Source organism: Schistocerca piceifrons, chromosome 5, assembly GCF_021461385.2.
Source record: "Schistocerca piceifrons isolate TAMUIC-IGC-003096 chromosome 5, iqSchPice1.1, whole genome shotgun sequence".
NCBI lineage: Eukaryota > Metazoa > Arthropoda > Insecta > Orthoptera > Acrididae > Schistocerca > Schistocerca piceifrons.
In genome coordinates this window covers 395,259,204-395,277,988 of record NC_060142.1, presented here as the reverse complement: position 1 = coordinate 395,277,988, position 18,785 = coordinate 395,259,204, and the positions used below count along the sequence as shown (strand labels likewise).

At 37.5% G+C, this 18,785-nt stretch overlaps 1 protein-coding gene across 1 annotated transcript; it reads left to right on the top strand.

Annotated features, from left to right (window-relative positions):
- The first annotated feature begins 1,272 nt into the window (after window positions 1-1,272).
- LOC124799025 (piggyBac transposable element-derived protein 4-like) lies at window positions 1,273-2,925 on the top strand. The gene has a single exon (XM_047262562.1). It carries the CDS (start codon window positions 1,273-1,275, stop codon window positions 2,923-2,925), a length of 1,653 nt encoding a protein of 550 aa, XP_047118518.1.
- Window positions 2,926-18,785: the final 15,860 nt, after the last annotated feature.

The window sequence follows — 18,785 nt, the reverse complement described above, 5'->3', positions numbered from 1 at the left end:
TGTGTTGTGCCATTTGCGTTAAATTCTTCTGTTTCCGAATTTATAAGAGCTTTGGATCATGTACTGGGGCAAGAACTTGCGTCTAAACTGATAATCTATGTAGATGACATTTTGGTTACAGGGAAAAATTGGGAGGAACATTTTTTGATTTTGAAGTCAGTTTGTGAAAAACTTAGAAAAGGGGGGATGACATTGAAATTAGAGAAATGTAAATTTTCAGTTTCTGAATTAAAATTTTTGGGTCATGTTGTCACAGACAAGGGAATTTTGGCAGATCCAGAAAAAATTAAAGCAATTTCAGAAATTCCTATTCCTAGGACTAAAAAAACAATTAAACTCGTTCTTTGGGTTATGCGGTTATTACCAAAAACATATAAGTGATCAGAGTCTGAATGCACCATGTTTAAGTCAGTTACTTAAGAAAAACACTGTTTGGGTTTGGGATAAAAATTGTCAGGAAGAGTTTAATAAAATTAAGCAAGAGTTGAGGAAGCAACACTTATTACACAGACCTGATTTTAATTTACCATTTTGTTTGAACACTGATAGCAGTAATTATGGGCTTGGAGCAGAGTTATTTCAAGAAAGAGTAGAGAATGGAGTTAAGATACAATGTATCATAGCATTTGCAAGCAGAATGTTGCTCAAGCATGAGAAAAGTCATAGAAAATCCACACCCTAATGCTTATCGTTTGGTGTATCCTAAGTCAAAGAAATTATTTGGTCTTAGGAATGTTGTCTCTTTAAAACTGTATAAACAGAAATCATAATTTCAAAATTTAAATAACCTATTATCATCTAAAACAAAAGTCCTCCACTGGAAGATGCTTTTTAACACTCTAAGCGCCAAGCCCGTAAAATTTACGGGCCTGGGATCGCGCGAAAATCACCAAGCCCGTAAAATTTACGGGCCGCTACATTTAATTTCATTCAAAACACTGCAACGTTATTTCTACGGGTTTGGCCAGCGCTATACGTTTTTCAGATGTTTATTAACAAAATGCGTCCATAGATGTCACGGCAGCGCTGTAATTCATGTTAAAACTTATCTTTGCGTTCTCAGTCTGTATATCATTCAGTTGTTTGTCATCATGTTTCGGCGCGGTTTATCAGACGCAGAAATTGCGGATTTGATCAATCATAGCGACACTCTGGATAATGTAGAGAGTGATTCAGACGATTCTGAATGCAATGGTGTGTTTGAAGGTACGTATTTCCGAATTTTCCACGTAATTGTGCAGTACGCACATATCTGTTGAACATGTGTAAACGATGTATGTAGTTACACATAATGTGATATTCTTTTTAGAAGACGAGATTGATGACAGTTTGTCTTCAGATGAAGACGAGAATGATGTTGAAGGTGTTGCTTCAAATCCAGCAGCTGTGCCGTATCCGAAAGACAGTGAGTGGACTGCAGTTGACACCTACCGACCTCTGCCTGTCAACACGACACCCAGGCAGATACTAGTGGATATTGATGAGTCGAGTTCTGTACTGGATTGCAGTAAAGTGTTCCTTACTGACAGTGACGTAAATGAACTCAAGAGACAGACAAATTTGTATGCATCACAGACAATACAGAAGAAAAGAAGAGGAAATAATCTGAAGCCCCATTCAGTTTTGAGTTCGTGGAAGCCAGTGACTATAAGTGAGATGAGGCGTTTCTTGGGTATTATTTTCCACATGTGTGTTTCGAAAAAGCCCAAAATTGCGGACCATTGGAGCACTAATCCTGTTCTTAGTTGTAACTTTTGTCCCCATGTCATGAGCCGTTTGCGTTTCACTCAGATACTGTCATGCTTGCATCTTGTTGACAATTCAAATCAGAAAAAACCAGGCGAAGATGGATTTCATCCACTTTACAAAGTTTTGCCATATTATAATAATTTGAAGGAGCGATGTATCCAGGCATATCGTCCCTCAGAAAAAGTGACAATTGATGAAGGAATTTGCCCATTTCGAGGTCGTGTGAGTTTCCGTGTTTACATGCAAAATAAGCCTCATAAGTATGGACTGAAAGTATATGCTGTTGCTGAAGCCAGTAGTGGCTATGTTGTAAATTTTGAAGTTTATGCTGGTAAGCATATTGTTGACAATTCTTCGTCTGCGGTTATTTTGCGATTGTTGTCTGACAGCAGCTTGCTGAACAAAGGCCACACTGTGTATTTAGATCGATTTTATTCCAGTCCAGAGCTATTTCAGCAACTGGCAGAGAAAGGCACTGGAGCTGTTGGTACTGTGAACAAATCCAGGAAAGGATTGCCTAAAGATTTAGTATCTGCTAAGCTGAAAAAGGGCGAAATGTCTTTTCGGCGTAAAGATAATGTATTGGCAATGAAGTGGAAAGATAAGAGAGATGTGTATACATTGTCTACAAGGCATCAAGCAACATTTGGTACGCATACTAAGAGAAATGGGTCTGTAGTATTGAAACCACTTCAGGTACTTGATTACAACCTCAATAAAATTGGAGTGGATATTGGAGACCAACGCCTGCAGTACAATCCGTTCCAGCACAGAACTGTGAAATGGTGGCGAAAATTATATTTCCATTTGCTGCTTATGGGAGTATCAAATGCATTTTGGCTGTACAATGCAGTGCACAGGAAGAAAATTACAATAACAGACTTTATAACAGTGCTTGCAGTTCAGCTTGTTGAAGACGACACACTTGAATTCATTCCAAGAAATGAAGGAACTGTAGGTCGGCTAACAAAGAGACATTTTTTGCAGCACATACCTGCAACTACTAAGAAGTATGCTGCTCGTGTGTGTCACGTGTGCAGTTCCAGGAGCAAGAAACAGAGTGGCAAGGCTTCTCGCAAAGAGACACGATACGAATGTGAACAGTGTGGCGTTGCACTCTGCTTGAAACTTTGTTTAAAAATTTTCCACACTAAAAAACAATATGATTCTGTGTGAAATTTATATGTAATACTGTATACTATCAGAAACATGTAATGTAGTGCCACAATTTTGGTTAAAAATAAATCACAATTGTATTCCCTTATTCGTATGACTTTTTCTAAATTCTTAAAACATCTAAGTGATTTCTATAACTGTACCTTAAAGCTGTGCATTGTAAAGTAGTTTCTTTCACTCAGAATTAAAGTAGAAATGTGCAGCTTCAAGATGGTACCAAATTTGCCACAATCCAAACAGTAGATTTGATGCAGTAATTTTTTTAATATTGGTAAAATTGCCCGGTTTCTAGGGACGGGTGCATAAAATAGGCCTGGTACAGAGAGTGTTAAAACAAAACTGCCTGTACAACCAAGTATGTATATTTTCATGTATAAATTAATAATTTGAAGTCACATGTTAATTGAAACTGATGAAAAGAACACTGATGTAACAAAGAATGAGAGAAAGATTTATTTTTACTTTTTTACAAAAAAAGTCTCCCTAGTGAGCATTTCTGAATTTTTCTAATTTTGGAAGTTAAGTCTTCCTTGAGGGTGAAGGCATGCATGTGAGGACATGCATGCAAAGGTATAAGTTTCAAAACCAATTTTAGATAAAGCCTCATGATATATGAGCAGTTTATTGTTGTTTATACTGATGTTGTGGGGAGCAAAAGTACTCTTCACAAGAATGTGACTTGTAGTAATATTGTAGTAGAGAGGAAAGTGTACATAAATAATTGAAAAAAATTTAGATAATACTGATGTCTCTTTAGCTGTACTAAAAGAAGAAAATCATAAAAAAATACAAAATAAAAAAAAACATGAGTAAAAAAATTTAAAAAGAAAATCATAAGCAAAAAAAATATGCAAAAAATAAAAAATATACAAAAAACAAAAAAAACCATAACTAATAAAAAAATATAAAAATTAAAAAATCAGAAGTTAAAAAATATATATATAAAAGACAAATATAGAGAAAAACACATTACACTATATATGTCCACTATCATTTTTACTGTTACAATATGTAAGCATAATGAATTTAACATCAATATAAAAAAATTAATTAAATCTTATTCTAGGAAATGAGTTTTACATTTCTATTATTTTCAATCTGTATGCTGTATGTTAGAATATTTCTCATGTATGTTTTATACAATGTATATTTGTCATGTTAAATAATTTCTTTACTTGAAATTTTTGTGTATGAGATTGATGGGGAAGTATCATTGCAACAACAGCCAGTAACAAGTCCACAGATTCAAAGAGTCCAAATTTGGAAGAGGTTATCAGACTGCATCATTAATGTACTAATTGTATAATACAGATCCATCACTGAGTGTTGTCGGGATTTTGTTGTATATGTCCATAACAACAAAAGCCCTGGGGAGCAGTTGTAATGGATCTGGGAGATGTTATTTTTTTACCGTATTTGTCGATACTGAATTGAAAATGTTTTCTTATATTTTTGTCAGAATTTATTATAATTTGTCTTATTATATGTTAATATACTTCTGTTTTTGAGAGTAAAAGCATATTGATTACTATTAGAAAATGTATCGAAGAATAGCAAAGAAACTGATTGTGTAAAATATCTTTGACGTTGGAGTAGTCTTTGAATATAGTCAGTCCGAGTCAGAAGCTAACTCTTGGTGTGTGTTGATGGAAGAACAATGTGAAGGTCGCAGTCATAAATAATTTTGAATTATGTTACTATTATTTTTGTATTATCTGAAAAGAAGAAACTACATTGGAAGAAACTGTATTTGAAACACCAAAATGAGAGAAACACGCTGAACCACGTCATTTTCTGCAGCCGACAACGATGCATTGTGGAATCATACTTAGACAACTGAAGCCAAGACTAATATCGCCTTGCAAACGTCAAACGGAAAAGGTACTGTCACGAAATATGGCAAATTTAAGTAAATAAAAAATAGTGATCATATTTTCAACTTGTCTTAACCGGGAAACCATATTTCAACTTTCAATTATTTATTGCACCAGAACTAAACATTGTACAGACATCATACATATGTCATTTTGAAGAGAAGCCCTGAAAGTTTTTTTTCATGTTTACCACCACAGCGTAGTTTGGTAATTAACCAATAGTCAGCGCTAGTCGCAAACATGGCAAGTGCAGGTGCTGTGCTACAGAAGGGGACAGCTGTTACATGAAATGGCCTCCCAGATCACCAGATCTCACTCCGTGCGTCTTTTTTTCTGTGGGAACACATTAAAGATCTGCTGTATGTACCGCCTCTGCCACGTGATGTAGCAGAGCTCCAGGAGAGAACAAGGGAAGCGACTCACAGTCGTCGATGCCATGCTGGGATGGGTATGGCACGAATTCGATTACCATATTGATATCTGCCGGGTCACTCATGGTTTACATATCGAATGTTTGTAAAAAAAACTTTCAGAGTTTCTCTTCAAAATACAATATGTATGACGTATGTTTAGTTCTTGTGCAATAAACAATTGAAAGTGTTCCTGGACTTTATGTGCACAGTGTATTTAATTGCTTCTTTTTGCAGCTCTTCATAAAATGTTTGAGAATCTCTACATTTTCCATCTTTGGTGCATATACTCCTATGACACAGAAATGTCCTGTATCAATTTTGAATCTATCTGTCACTCCCTTTTCGTTTATGTAGTCATACAAATGTACCTTTCTTTTCCATTTTTCATCTATAAGAACGTCTACTCCACTCGCTACTCGTTTCAATTCCAGTGTAAATTAATGTGGAATTATTCAGATATTTCGTTTTTTCAGTTTCTTTTCTGTTTCTTTCATTACAGAAATGATTACATTTATTTGTTGTAAGTTTTCAATAAGCCCTAATTCCTTTGTATTATAACCTCCCCTTATATTCTAGGTACCTACACATAATATATCTTCAACAACAGCTCATTTTCCATTATCATGACCTTGCTGTCGACTATCCGGCTTTTTACTTAGAGAATTCTGAGTTATGGTTTTTATATGAATGGGTAACCACTCCATTCATCAATATATACACCCAAAAATTTAGAGCACTCTATTCTATTTACTGAATCCTGTTCATGTGCTACATTAATTGTTGGTATGACTATTTGTCGTACAGAACTGAACATGTGTTTCCTCAAACTTAAGGGTCAGTCCATTTTCAGAGAACCACTTAACAATTCTTTGAGAAACATCATTAACAACCTCTTATGTTGCTGTCCTTGTAACAACATTTATTATATCATTAGAATCATCTGGAGAAAGCAACAATTCTGCATGTTGAATCTTACATGGAAGGTCATTCAAATATATAAGGATAAGTGTGGACCCAAAATTTAACCCTATTGGATGCCCTTTGTGATTTCCCTGTAGTTGTTAACACTTTCTATCTTTCCAGCGCTGTTCAAATTATCCAGTACAACGTTTTTTATTCTGTTTGTTATGTATGACACAAACAAATTTTTTTGTAAAGCCCACCTCCACAGAACTTAGGTTTTTTCTAAAAGTGCAATATGATCTATACAATACACACATTTGAAAGAACACAAAATACCAACTAGCGATATTTTATTATTTAAGGATTGTGCAGTCTGGAGCCCAGCCTGTGATATGCTAAGTAAATTGCTGCTAATTAAATGTGAGACTACTCTTGAGTATATTACTTTTTTGAGTAATTTGGAGAAGAAGACGATAGTAAGGAAATTGAATAATGATTATTTAAGTCTTTATGATCACATTTCGTAGAAAGTGTTTAACAGCTGCATATTTTAATCTGTCTGGAAACATTTGCTGCGCCAGTGATGCGTTACACATTCACTGAAGCCTACTTATCAAGTTAGAGCAATTTTTCGGAATTCTGTTTTGGATTCCAACTCCATATGAGCTCTTGTTTTTTGAGCTTTTATAGTTCTATTATTTTCAGTAATGAATGCTGGTGTGACTTCTAGTTGCTTATAGTTTTGTGGAGGGACCTTTTTAATATATTCTCTTCCTTATTCAGCTGACCTATTTAACCTAATTTTTGCTGCCAACATTTAGAAAGTGTTTGAAAAAGTACTTGCAACTCAAAAATTATCAGTTACAACATTGTCATTTAGTTTCATTGTTATGGTTTCTTGTATTCTGGCTGGCTGTTCTGTCTCCCATTTGACAATATACCATATAGTTTTAATCTTATTACTTGCATTATTTATTTACATCAGGGAATCATACTGCTAGATATAATAATGACTTTCCTTAAAGTGCTACAGTATTTTTTGTAATATGCAAGCAATTTTAGATCTTGATTCATTCTGGCCTCTATATAATTTCCTTCTCGCTAGTACACGAGATTTAATTCCCTTAGTTAACCAAGGGTTACTTGTTTTTTTCTGCATTTTCCAGATAACCTTAATGGACAGCAACGTAAGGGCTTTTAGGTTAGATGGCTTCGGAAAACTGAAGAAAAGTGTCATTCTAAAAGGATGCAGGACAAACACAGCTAAGGTAAATCTAGAAACAACCTGTATTGCAGTCGTAAATTGTCGTAGCTTTATTGGAAAAGAACCACAGCTCTAACTGCTAACTGAAAGCACCGAAGCTCAAATCGTTATAAGTGAGGAACGCTCGAAATAAATTTAGCCGAAATTTTTACAAAAGACCTAACCGTGTTCAGAAAGGACAGGTTAAGTACAGTTGGAGGTGAAATGTTTATTGCTGTCAGAAGTAGTTTACTTCGTAGTGTAATCCAGCGAGTTAGTATGGATAGAGGTTATGCTTGGCAACTGGAATAAATTAATAATTCGTTCTTTTTACCGACCTCCCGTCTCAGGTGCTACAGTTTCTGAACAGTTAAAAGAAAACTTCAGTCTTATTTCAAGTAGGTGCCTCATGTAATTATAGTTTGTGGTGACTTCAATCTATCCTCGACATATCGGCGAAAATACATGTTTACTCTGAATGCGTTCTCAGAAAATTATTTTGAACAATTAGTTCCTGAGCCCACACGAAGTTTAAATGTTTGCGAAAACATACTTGACTCTTTAGCAACAAATAATCATGGGCATAAAGGGAGCATCATGGCGGATAAGAGGATTTGTGACCATAAGGTTGTTGTAGCGAGGCTCAGTATCCAAACCCATAAAAAATAAACGCAAAATACGTCTATTTAAAAAAGTGATAGAAATTCGGTTGAGCCCTTCCTAAGAGACAGTCTCCACTCTTTCCAATCTGAATATGTAAGCGTAGATCAGATGTGGTATAAATTCGAAGAAATAATGTCGACCTCTATTGAGAGACACATACCAAATACGTTAATAAGAAATGTTATTCGTCCCCATGATGCACAAAACAGGTCAGAACACTGTTGCCGAAGCAACGAAAAAACATACCAAATTTAAAAGGTCGCAAAACCCTCGAAGTAATTTTACAGAAGCTCGAAATGAAGCGCGAACTTCAATGTGAGTCGCTTTCAATACATTCCACAATGAAACTCTGTCTCGAAATCTGGGAGAAAATCCAAAGAGACTTCAGTCGTATGTAAATTACGCTACTGGAAAGACACTGTCAATACCTTCATTGCGTGACAGCAGAGTACTAAACACCTTCGCCAAAGAAGAAGTAAATACTCCAAAATTCGAACCAAGAACAACTGCCAACACAAGTACCATAGAAGTAGATATCATTGGTGCAGCAAAGCAACTTGAACATTTGATGAAGGCAAGGCCTCCTGTCCAGACTGTGCAGTAGTCAGGTTCCTTTCAGAGTACGCTGATACAATAGTTCCATATTTAGTGAAGATATACAACTGATCGCTCGTTGAGAAATCCGTACCCAAACACCAGAAAGTTGCGCAAGTCACAAGGATTTTGGCACGTATACTGTGTTCAGATACTATCAATTATCTCGAAGAAAACGATGTTTTGACAAACAGCCAACACGGTTTCAGAAAATGTTGTTGTGAAACAAAACGCGTTCTTTATTCTCACGAAGTAATCAACGCCATTGATAAGGGGTGTCAAATTGATTCTATATTTTTAGATTTCCAGGAGGCTTTCGACACAGTTCCTCACAAGCGTCTTCTAACCAAACTGCGTGCCTACGGAGTATCGCCCCAGTTGTGCGACTGGATTCGTGATTTCCTGTCATAAAGGTCACAGTTCGTAGTACCTGACGGATAGTCATCGAGTAAAGTGGAAGTAATATCTCACGTTCCCCAGGGAAGTGTTATAGGTCATCTGCTGTTCCCGATCTTTATAAACGACTTAGGAGACAATCTGAGTAGCACTCTTAGACTGTTTGCAGATGATACTGTCATTTATCGTCTAGTAAAGTCGCCAGATGATCAAAACAATTTGCAAAACGATTTAGAAAAGATGTCCGCATGGTGCGAAAAGTGGCAGTTGACTATAAATAATGAGAAGTGTGAAGCCATCCGCATGAGTACCAAAGGGAATTCGCTATATTTGGGTACATGACACAGCACACAAATCTAAAGGGTGGAAATTCAACTAGATATTTAGGGTTTACAGATAGTGCTAACTTAAGTTGGAACGATCACATAGAGAATGTTGTGGGTAAAGCAAACCAAAGATTACGATTTATTGGCAGAACCTTTAAAGCACGTAATAGGTCTACTAAAAGCACTGTTGACACTACGCTTGTACGCCCCGTTCTGGAGTGTTGCTGTGCCGTGTGGGATCCGTTACAGATGGGATTCACGGAGGTAATCGTAAAAGTTCAAAGAAGGGCCACTCGTTTTGATTATCCCGAAATAGGGGAGAGAGCGCCACGAATATGATATGTGAGTTGCGATGGCAATCAGTAAACCGAAGGCGTTTTCCTTTGCGGAGGGCTTTCAATGCTAAATTCCGCCTCAGAGTGTGGAAATAGTTTGTTGGCGCCCACCTACATGGGGAGCAATGATCATCATAATAAAATAAGAGAAGTAAGAGCTAGTACAGAAAGATTTAAGTGTTCGTTTTTCACGTGCGCTATTCGAGAGTGGAACGGTACAGAAATAGCTCGAAGGTAGTTCGATGAACTCTCTGCTAAGCACTTAATTGTGAAGTTCAGAATAATCATGTAGATGTAGAAATTACTATGGGTTAAAATTGCAGCAACGAGATGGAAATGTCGTGTTTCATTTTTCCTGCTGTAATTTAATAATCTATTCTGGCCGAGAGGAGCTCCTCGTACCGACTAACAAGCAAGACTGATACGGTGATATAACTAAATGCACAGATATGATGGAAGATGCAGGACAGTTGTTTGTAGAGACGGAGAATGGCCCGCTTGCTAGTGTGTATGGGATGGTCAGGAACAGGGTTGATCCTCAGGTAGGAGAACGGCTGGATCATACCCTCATAGGGCCAATCACAGGGCAGTGATGTGTGAACATGTAACATATCCCGGAACAAGTATCAATGCTAATCATTACTGATGGGAAAGCGCTGTGAGAGAACGTGTTACTACATATACTCTTCATTCTCACGCTACTGATCTGAATTTAGTGACTCAGAAGAAGTAATATACATGTTATTACTCAATATTTGGGCAATATTTAGCCATAATTATCGATTATTTTCTCCTTTATACATATGTTTATTAATATCAGAGGACCAGGTCCACACTCGTTGTCCTTAGTAAACTCTAGTGATATTTCTCTTTCGTGACTTCACCCTTTTCTTCAATGAAGCACAAAATCGTTTTCGAATATGACGCACATGTGTATATCCTTGCTTATTAGCACGCAGGTAGCCACTCTTGTGTCTCATCACTAGTTTCTTTTTATGACACTGCACCCGCACGTGTTCATAACTTATTTTGCACCTGAAAACACACAACACTTCACTTGAAGTTCGTTGCTGTTCACGGAATCCATCACTACTCCGCACTTCTCTCAGTCTTCGAAATTAGCTTTAACCTTTACAGAATATAATTACGAATTTATCTACTTCCCCTGAATCTACACAAATTCAGCCCAGTCGTTTCTCTTCATCATTTATCATACTTGAAATAATTACAATTTAGTACCAAACACCGCACAATGATCACACATATCCCTCTCAATCTTGTCCAGCATTGTCCATCCAAATACTTTCGTTGGTAATCTATCTCGATAAAATTTCCTGAAACTCCACCAAGTTATTTGACTTTATTCTTTAAAATAATTAATCAGCTATATTGCTGTCTCATTGCTTTGAATATATATATATATATATATATATATATATATATATATATAATATATATATTCCCATGTACCTGTTATTAACAATTACATGAAAACTGAAACAGATATCCAATATAACTACATTTTTTTACTGAAATTAAAAAACATCATAATTACTTTTCCTTCAGAACATACAAAATCACATTGCTGAAAGAAAACATATATATTTACATTATCATTATAATTCATCTTTTATGGATTCCTGTTGACCCATCATAATCTTATCTGAAATTCTGAAAAAATTACTTATGTTACTATTAGAAAAATTATATTCCTTTTCTTATGTTCTTCATACCCTCAGGAATGAAACTTTTTTAAATCGTGGTGAGTATATAATCCCTATATATTTATGGTCTCAGGATGTCCTGAGACATATGCTCCTGGAGTTAGTATCCTAATCACTTCAAATGGTCCTTCGTACATCAATTGCCATTTTTTATTTGTCTTGTTTAGCAGCAACGCATGAGGATGTGTACGTAACAATACTCTCGCCAAAGCCAAAGGATTGTCTGCGTAATATTCTGTTGTCAAAATCTACCTTCCTCTTTCTAGCACTTTCGGTCAGATTTATTAAAGTTGTTCTTATCTTATCTTGCCATTGGGTTTCCCCTTCTGATATCTTTGGAATCTTATCGATCCATACATTTCTTTCTCTTCTCTCGAACATCAGTTCAGCAGGTGTAAAGGTTTTCGTCATATGAGGCAAACTGTTCATATTTCCTCAAATGTATCGAGATATTCTATCCATCTTGTCCGCTTCGCATGGCAATATGTTCGCATAAATCTATTTAATTCGCGAAAAGTTCTCTCGATCGGTTTCGCGCCCAGGTTATATCTGGATTTTAATATCTGTGTGATGTTGGCTCGAGCTAATGCATGCCTCCACCTATATCCAGTGAAATTTGTAGCGTTGTCAGATAACACTGCGTTCGGCTTTCCAATGGGAGGAATGTAATCATTGAATAAACGGTTCAGAATTGGCGCTGCTGTAGCAGTTTTCATTGGATAGAATTTGACATATTTTGTAAATTTGTCCAAAAAAGCTACAATGTATTTACAGCCTCCTCTAGCCCTCGGTAATGGTCCGCATACCTCCACTGATAAAACAGCTAGCGGCTTTTCTGGAATAATGGAATGTAACAGGCCTTTACTGCCATTGTTATTTGGTTTTGTTTTCTGACATATTACATATTTTCTCAGTACTCTCAATACTTTTCTATGTAAATCTGGAAAGAAACAGTACATCCTCAGTTTGTTCGCACATCTTGCAACACCAAAGTGTCCCCAAGTATTGTGAGTATACGTTATTAACTTCTCCTCATATTCCTCGGGTATACATACACACCAATTCTGACTCATCTTACTCCGACGATGAAAAAGTACATCATTCACTACCTTATGGTACTGGTTGATTTTATTTTCTTGTGGATCTTATAATTTCTATCGAATATTCATCCATCTTGGATCACTTTGTTGGAGTCTCGTGGTATCACCACTTACCTCTAAATAGTATTTTCGGTTTACTTGATCTCTCATCAATAATATTGGAAATTCATCTTCATTTTCATCCAAGATGATGCCTTCTTCTAATCCTTCTGGAAGATAACACATCTGCTATTATATTCTCCTTCCCTTCTATAAACACAATACGAAATTGGTACTCTTGAAAAGCGACCATCCATCTCCCTAATCCTTCATGTAATAGCTTACCAGTCTGTAAAAAGCTAAGAGCTTGAAGGTCACAAAGTGGTACTTGCTCCATATAAATTATAATTAAACTTTTTGAATGTCCACACTACTACAAGAGCCTCTTGTTCTGTGGTAGTATAAGATCTTTCACAACTTGGCAGTGTCCTACTAGCGAAAGCTATTGGGCAAAAGGTGGGCTTGCCATCTATTTTTCGAATTTGGAACAAACAAATGCCCAAACCAACAGATGAAGCATCCGTCATTAATCCAAATTCCAAGGACATATCAGGAAGATAGAGAATCTTTGCATTAGACAAAGCTTACGTGATTGCTTTCTATGCTCATTGACATTGCTCAGTCCAATGCCAATGCACTTTCTTCCTTAATAAATTTAGTAATGGCCCAGAATTCATCGACTGATCCTCTATGAACTGACGAAAAAACAATGCAATACCTAAAAATCCTTTTAACTGCCTTTTCGTTCTAGGAACAGGAATATTTTTTATCGCTCTTACCTTCTTTTCATCTGGTAAGATGCCTCTTGAATTTATTAAATGCCCTAAGAATTTTATTTTCTCCAGCCAGAAATGTGACTTTTGGAGATTAACTGTTATTTCCACACTAGAAAATCTCTCTAATACTCATTTCAGTAGATTCACATGTTCTTCCCAGGTACTTGTAGCTATCAAGGTGTCATCCACAAACAATGTTAGTTGAATCCTTAGTTCAGGTCCTAATGCTGCATCCAACATGGATATGAATACTTCTGCACTGATATTCAAACCAAACAGAAGAACCTTGAAATGATAACTTCTTCTGGCATATACAAATGCAGTATACCTTCTCGACTCTTCATCTAACTTGACTTGCCAGTATGAAGCACACAAATCGATTGTTGTAAAATACTTCGTTCCATTGAACTTTTGGATCAACTCATCTATATTTCCTGGTTGAGTACATACTGGTACAATAATTGTGTTAATTACACAAGCATCAAGTACAAGATGTACCTTTACACCCGTTTTTGGCACAACAAGAAGCGGACAGCAGTAAGGAATGTTTGAAGGTTCAATTAGATTCCAATCTAACATCCTCTGTATTTCTTGGTCCACCACATTGCATTGTTTCCACGAACTTGGGTAGAAACAATGGCAGTATGTCCTGTGTGGCTTGACATTCAAATAACATGCATAACCCTTAATGATACCATGTTGTTCTTCAAACACTCTCATATACTTGCTTAATAGGATAGTCAGTTGTGTTCTATGCTCATCATTAAAGTGCGCTGGCTCGCTCAATTTCTACTACTGGGATGACTTTAATCAAACTTTTTTTGCATTGCCGGTGCTCTTTCACTATCATTTGTAGCTTTGCCCCCTGCAGTATCTTCAAATGGTTCAAATAGCTCTGAGCACTATGGGACTTAACTTCTGATGTCATCAGCCCCCTAGAACTTAGAACTACTTAAACCTAACTAACCTAAGGACATCACACACATCCATGCCCAAGGCAGGATTCGAACCTGGGACTGTAGCGGTCGCGCGGTTCCAGACTGTAGCGCCTAGAACCGCTCGGCCGCTCCAGCCAGCTGCAGTATCTTCCATGTTTTCTTTCTTTCCTTAGCAAATCTACCTGGGTGAGGGCTCCGTCGATCCAAAAATTTAATTTCCCGGTAGAGAAGTCTAATTTTGCGTCCTTCTCCCAAATAGTTTCTAATCCCAGAACACAGTCAACTATTAATTTATCCACTATTAGAAATGCGCATGTTTTTACTGCATTTTCTAGATCCAATTTTAGCATCGTCTGTGTCTAAACGCTCCTAGTATTTTACAATGTTGCACAGGTAATGTCGGTAAAGGTGTCTTCTTCATTATTTTATTAATTAAAAACACATTGCTATTGCGTTTAATGATGTTCCCGTATCCAAAACTACCGTTACTGGAACACCCTCTATTTCAATTTTCATTGCAGAAATGGTTTCCGATGTGGTGTCAGCAAAAAGTTCCTCTTCTATTAATCTTCCTTCGTTGTACCTCATCATATTTACATTCTGCTCATAGCCCCTATACCTTTCCTCGACCGCTCCCCCGGGGAACGATTCGGTCGGAATTAGTTTTTCGAGCGCGATTCATTTGCATTAACTGCCCCCTCTCTCACTTCTGTAATAACTGGTGCTCGTTGCCTCCAGTCATTATCCATCAGCACAGAAGATTGTGTCTGCTTATTATAGTTTTGCCAATTCGTAGAATTCGAGTTCACATTATAACCTGGATTATACTTTGTCGTATCGATTCTATTTTCCCCGTATATGAAATTTTTTACATTACCAATACGCGGAATATGATGTTGGTCGTAATTATTGAAGTGCTGCGGAGCGGCATTTGCATTTGTCTTCTGAATCAGCTGATTGCTCGCTTGGCTGCCGTAAGCGTTATTCGACTGCGAGTGCGCGCTGTCTCTGTCTGGTCTTGCCTTAGTATCCTCTTGGATCAAATCAATGGAGTCTCAGGACTGACATGAATTATTCTAAATTCTCCTCTGATGCGTGTATGAACTTCTTTCTCGTGTCAGCCGGATGTTTCGCCTTTAAAATTCGCAGAATATCCTCGTGCGTTATAAGTTCATCCCAGTATCTTGCTTTATTTAAATACTTCTCAAAGTATCGCCGTGGACTTCCTGTTTTTACACAGAACAACTCCGGGTTAAAGACCTCTTTCCTTATTCGTTCTTGCACACCCTGTGATCAATACTTTTAGCAAGAAAAGCCTTCTCAAATTCCTCGTACATTTCGGATGTATCCATCATATCCGTGGCCCATAACGCACCATCACCTTGAATATATCCCGAAACGTAATTGATCTTTTGCGCTTCAGTCCATGCCCTAGGTAGTCCTCCACGAAATCCTCGTATAAATGCCCCTAATATTATAGATTTTTGGTCAGTTGAGAAAGTATGAAACTGCCTGTTTCAACAATTTTTTCTCCATTAGCACTGCGGCCTACACATTATTAGCTTGGGGCTCTGCATGCATTCCGTTGCAATTTATATTTACCTCCGGCGAAGCTTGTCCGTTACCACAACATGATTCATGGCTTGAGGCCTCCGTTTGTTCTACTTCACGCAGCTCGTTTCTACGGTCTTTTACTGTCCCGCGCATATGATCCATATCTCTGGACATATTTTCAACAGAATGGACTATTTCGTCCTTCCATTGTTTAAATTCGCCTCTAATTGTTCTTTTACCTTTTTAATGTCTTCTTCAATATTTTCTGCAATTGGTAAGCTGTCAGCAGGCAATTTGCTTACCGCTTCTTTTATAATTGCATCTACACATAGCATCACCTGATTTTCCTTAGCGGATACCCATTCATCTAATTTATTTGAGAAATCCTGTTGATATTTAATCAAATTCTCTCGTATCAGTTGCTCACTGCCAGAAGCAATGGAAGTCAGAGTTTCTGTTAATTCCACTACGAAAGTTTCTACTTCCTCCTGCTTCGATTTCATGTTCTGCATTTCTTCGGTAATCCTTTTCATTTCCAGAGGAAACTTGTAAGGGGTCCGCAGGCCCTTACTACTAGGTTTGCACTCACACAGGTCGACAGGGCAACTATCGATTAGCGTGTCGGGTCGCGAGAGCGAGAGTTGAGTCAAGTCAGTGCGTGTTGTAGGTTCCCGCGAGGCGGGCAGAGCTGAGCAGAAGCCAGCAATTGATAGAAATTACCGACAAAGGGAGTGGCCATCGCCGCGGTTCAACCCCTTTGTGTTAGTATTATACGGGAAAGTGAGAAAGTAATTAACAGAGTGATTCAGTGATATTTCAGTGCCGTTAGTGAGATTCCGCGTCTACCGCGCCGGCATTATTTGGATTACAGTGTTGGATTACAGTGATTGTATGTTGCGTGTGACGATTATGAATAGCGAGGAAGCCTGTGCTGAGATTAGCCGTTATTAACAGTGTATTGACGAAGGCAGTGGCTGTCTCCTTATCTTTGTGGTTTTTGATAAGAATATAGGTTTTGTTTAGTGAAGCTGTGTTTGTTGTTCTTCTTGCCACCAAACAGTACATTATTACAGTATTTGCGAAGGACAATATGGAATGTAACAACTCCGTAGCAATCCAATCCGATTGCCAGCCCCATTAGGCACACGGTCACATTAATTATTATCTATTTGGGCTGCTATCAGATCCCGATCGAGCGGGATAAGTAAGTAGTTTAAACTGGAGTGTTATAAACTGCTTTTGCGCATCTCGCAACTTGGTTATCTCATTTGAGATTTGTTGTTGCTGGCTAACTAATGTCTGAATATCAGCTGACATGTCTGTTTGCTTTTGACACAAGTCTGCTTGCTTTCGTGATGCTGTTTGTACCACACCTGATATAGTCGTTACCGATACTGACAAAAGTCTTAGTTGTTCTAAGATTTGAGCCATAGGATTTGTCTCCTGCTGAGACGAAGGTGCTATCTCCTCTACATTCGTAATTTCACCAATTTCCTCAACATATAACACTTTCTCTTTATCCACTTTAAATTGTGATCTAGTTTTGACCATAACAAAATTATAAAACACAAAATGTCTACACGTTTGTACACACTTAATTACACTATCTCACATAAAAATTCCTCCTGAAGAGAATGCACGAAATAAGTGTCTATGACTACTTCTGAAGAAAATACGGAATTGAAGTGAAAATGTAGAACTATATTACAATATAAAGATTGAGACTATTCAGCTTAAAAGACCAGATTGAGGTGAGATTGCTGAAAGTTGTGTGTGTGTGCTTGCCTTATCCAGCTTGCAGCGATGTGAAGTTCTGCGGTGGGGAACGGGACTGCTCAGCTCACACGACCGGACGCCACTAATTACATGTTCATGAAACATACATACAATATATGGATTAGTACATGCACAAATTTATGAAATAAACAACAATTTTAATTGTTGGATACCCTGTAATCGGACGCCATTTATTATATTTTAGTTAAGTTTATTTATTTAAGAAATTTTGTTTAAGAAAATTCTCTGCTTCTTATTTATTTTTGGTATTTTTAGTTAAGATTTCCAGCGGTTTTATTTCGGTTTTAACTTCAGTCTTTTAATAGCTAAAGAATATAAGTCTTTAGAAAGGCAAAGGTCCCGAGTTCGAGTCTCGGTCCGGCACACGGATTTAATCTGCCAGGAAGTTTCATATCAGCGCACACTCCGCTGCAGAGTGAAAATCTCATTCTGGAAACATCCCCCAGGCTGTGGCTAAGCCATGTCTCCGCAATATCCTTTCTTTCACGAGTACTTGTTCTGCAAGGTTCGCAGGAGAGCTTCTGTAAAGTTTGGAAGGTAGGAGACGAGGTATTGGCAGAAGTGAAGCTGTGAGGACGGGGCGTGAGTCGTGTTTGGGTAGCTCAGTTGGTAGAGCACTTGCCCGCAAAAGGCAAATGTCCCGAGTTCGAGTCTCGGTCCGGCATGCAGTTTTAATCTGCCAGGAAGTTTCATATAAGTCTTTAGTTATACGTACCACATGAGAGCTAGATACATGTCCCGCAGCGTCGATCTAGCTGATACTCCTCGTCGGAACTGCTCCACCAGAAATCTCTAAAATGTTCATTCACTACGAAGGTCGTTTGGCACAATTAGGTGCAATGTTGTACGATGCGTATGGATTGATGTGTCTAACTTTTTAACAACGAGATGTTTATTGCTTCTGAGATATTCTCTCGAAGAAAAGATACAGGCTCGCACTATCATTCCACACTGCATCTCCGATCGATCTACGTCACGTGATATCTGAAGAATGTTTGTCAAATCTTTTTTAAATTGATAAATACACACGTTGAGTGCGTATTATTTTCTTGAATTTGTTTACTGTGCCATCGACTAACTTGACATTCACAATGGAGCTTAACAGCGTCGGACAACAATAGCAAAATCTCTCCAACATAAAACATGTACGATCTCTGTAATCGCTTCACACAGTCCTCAAATATA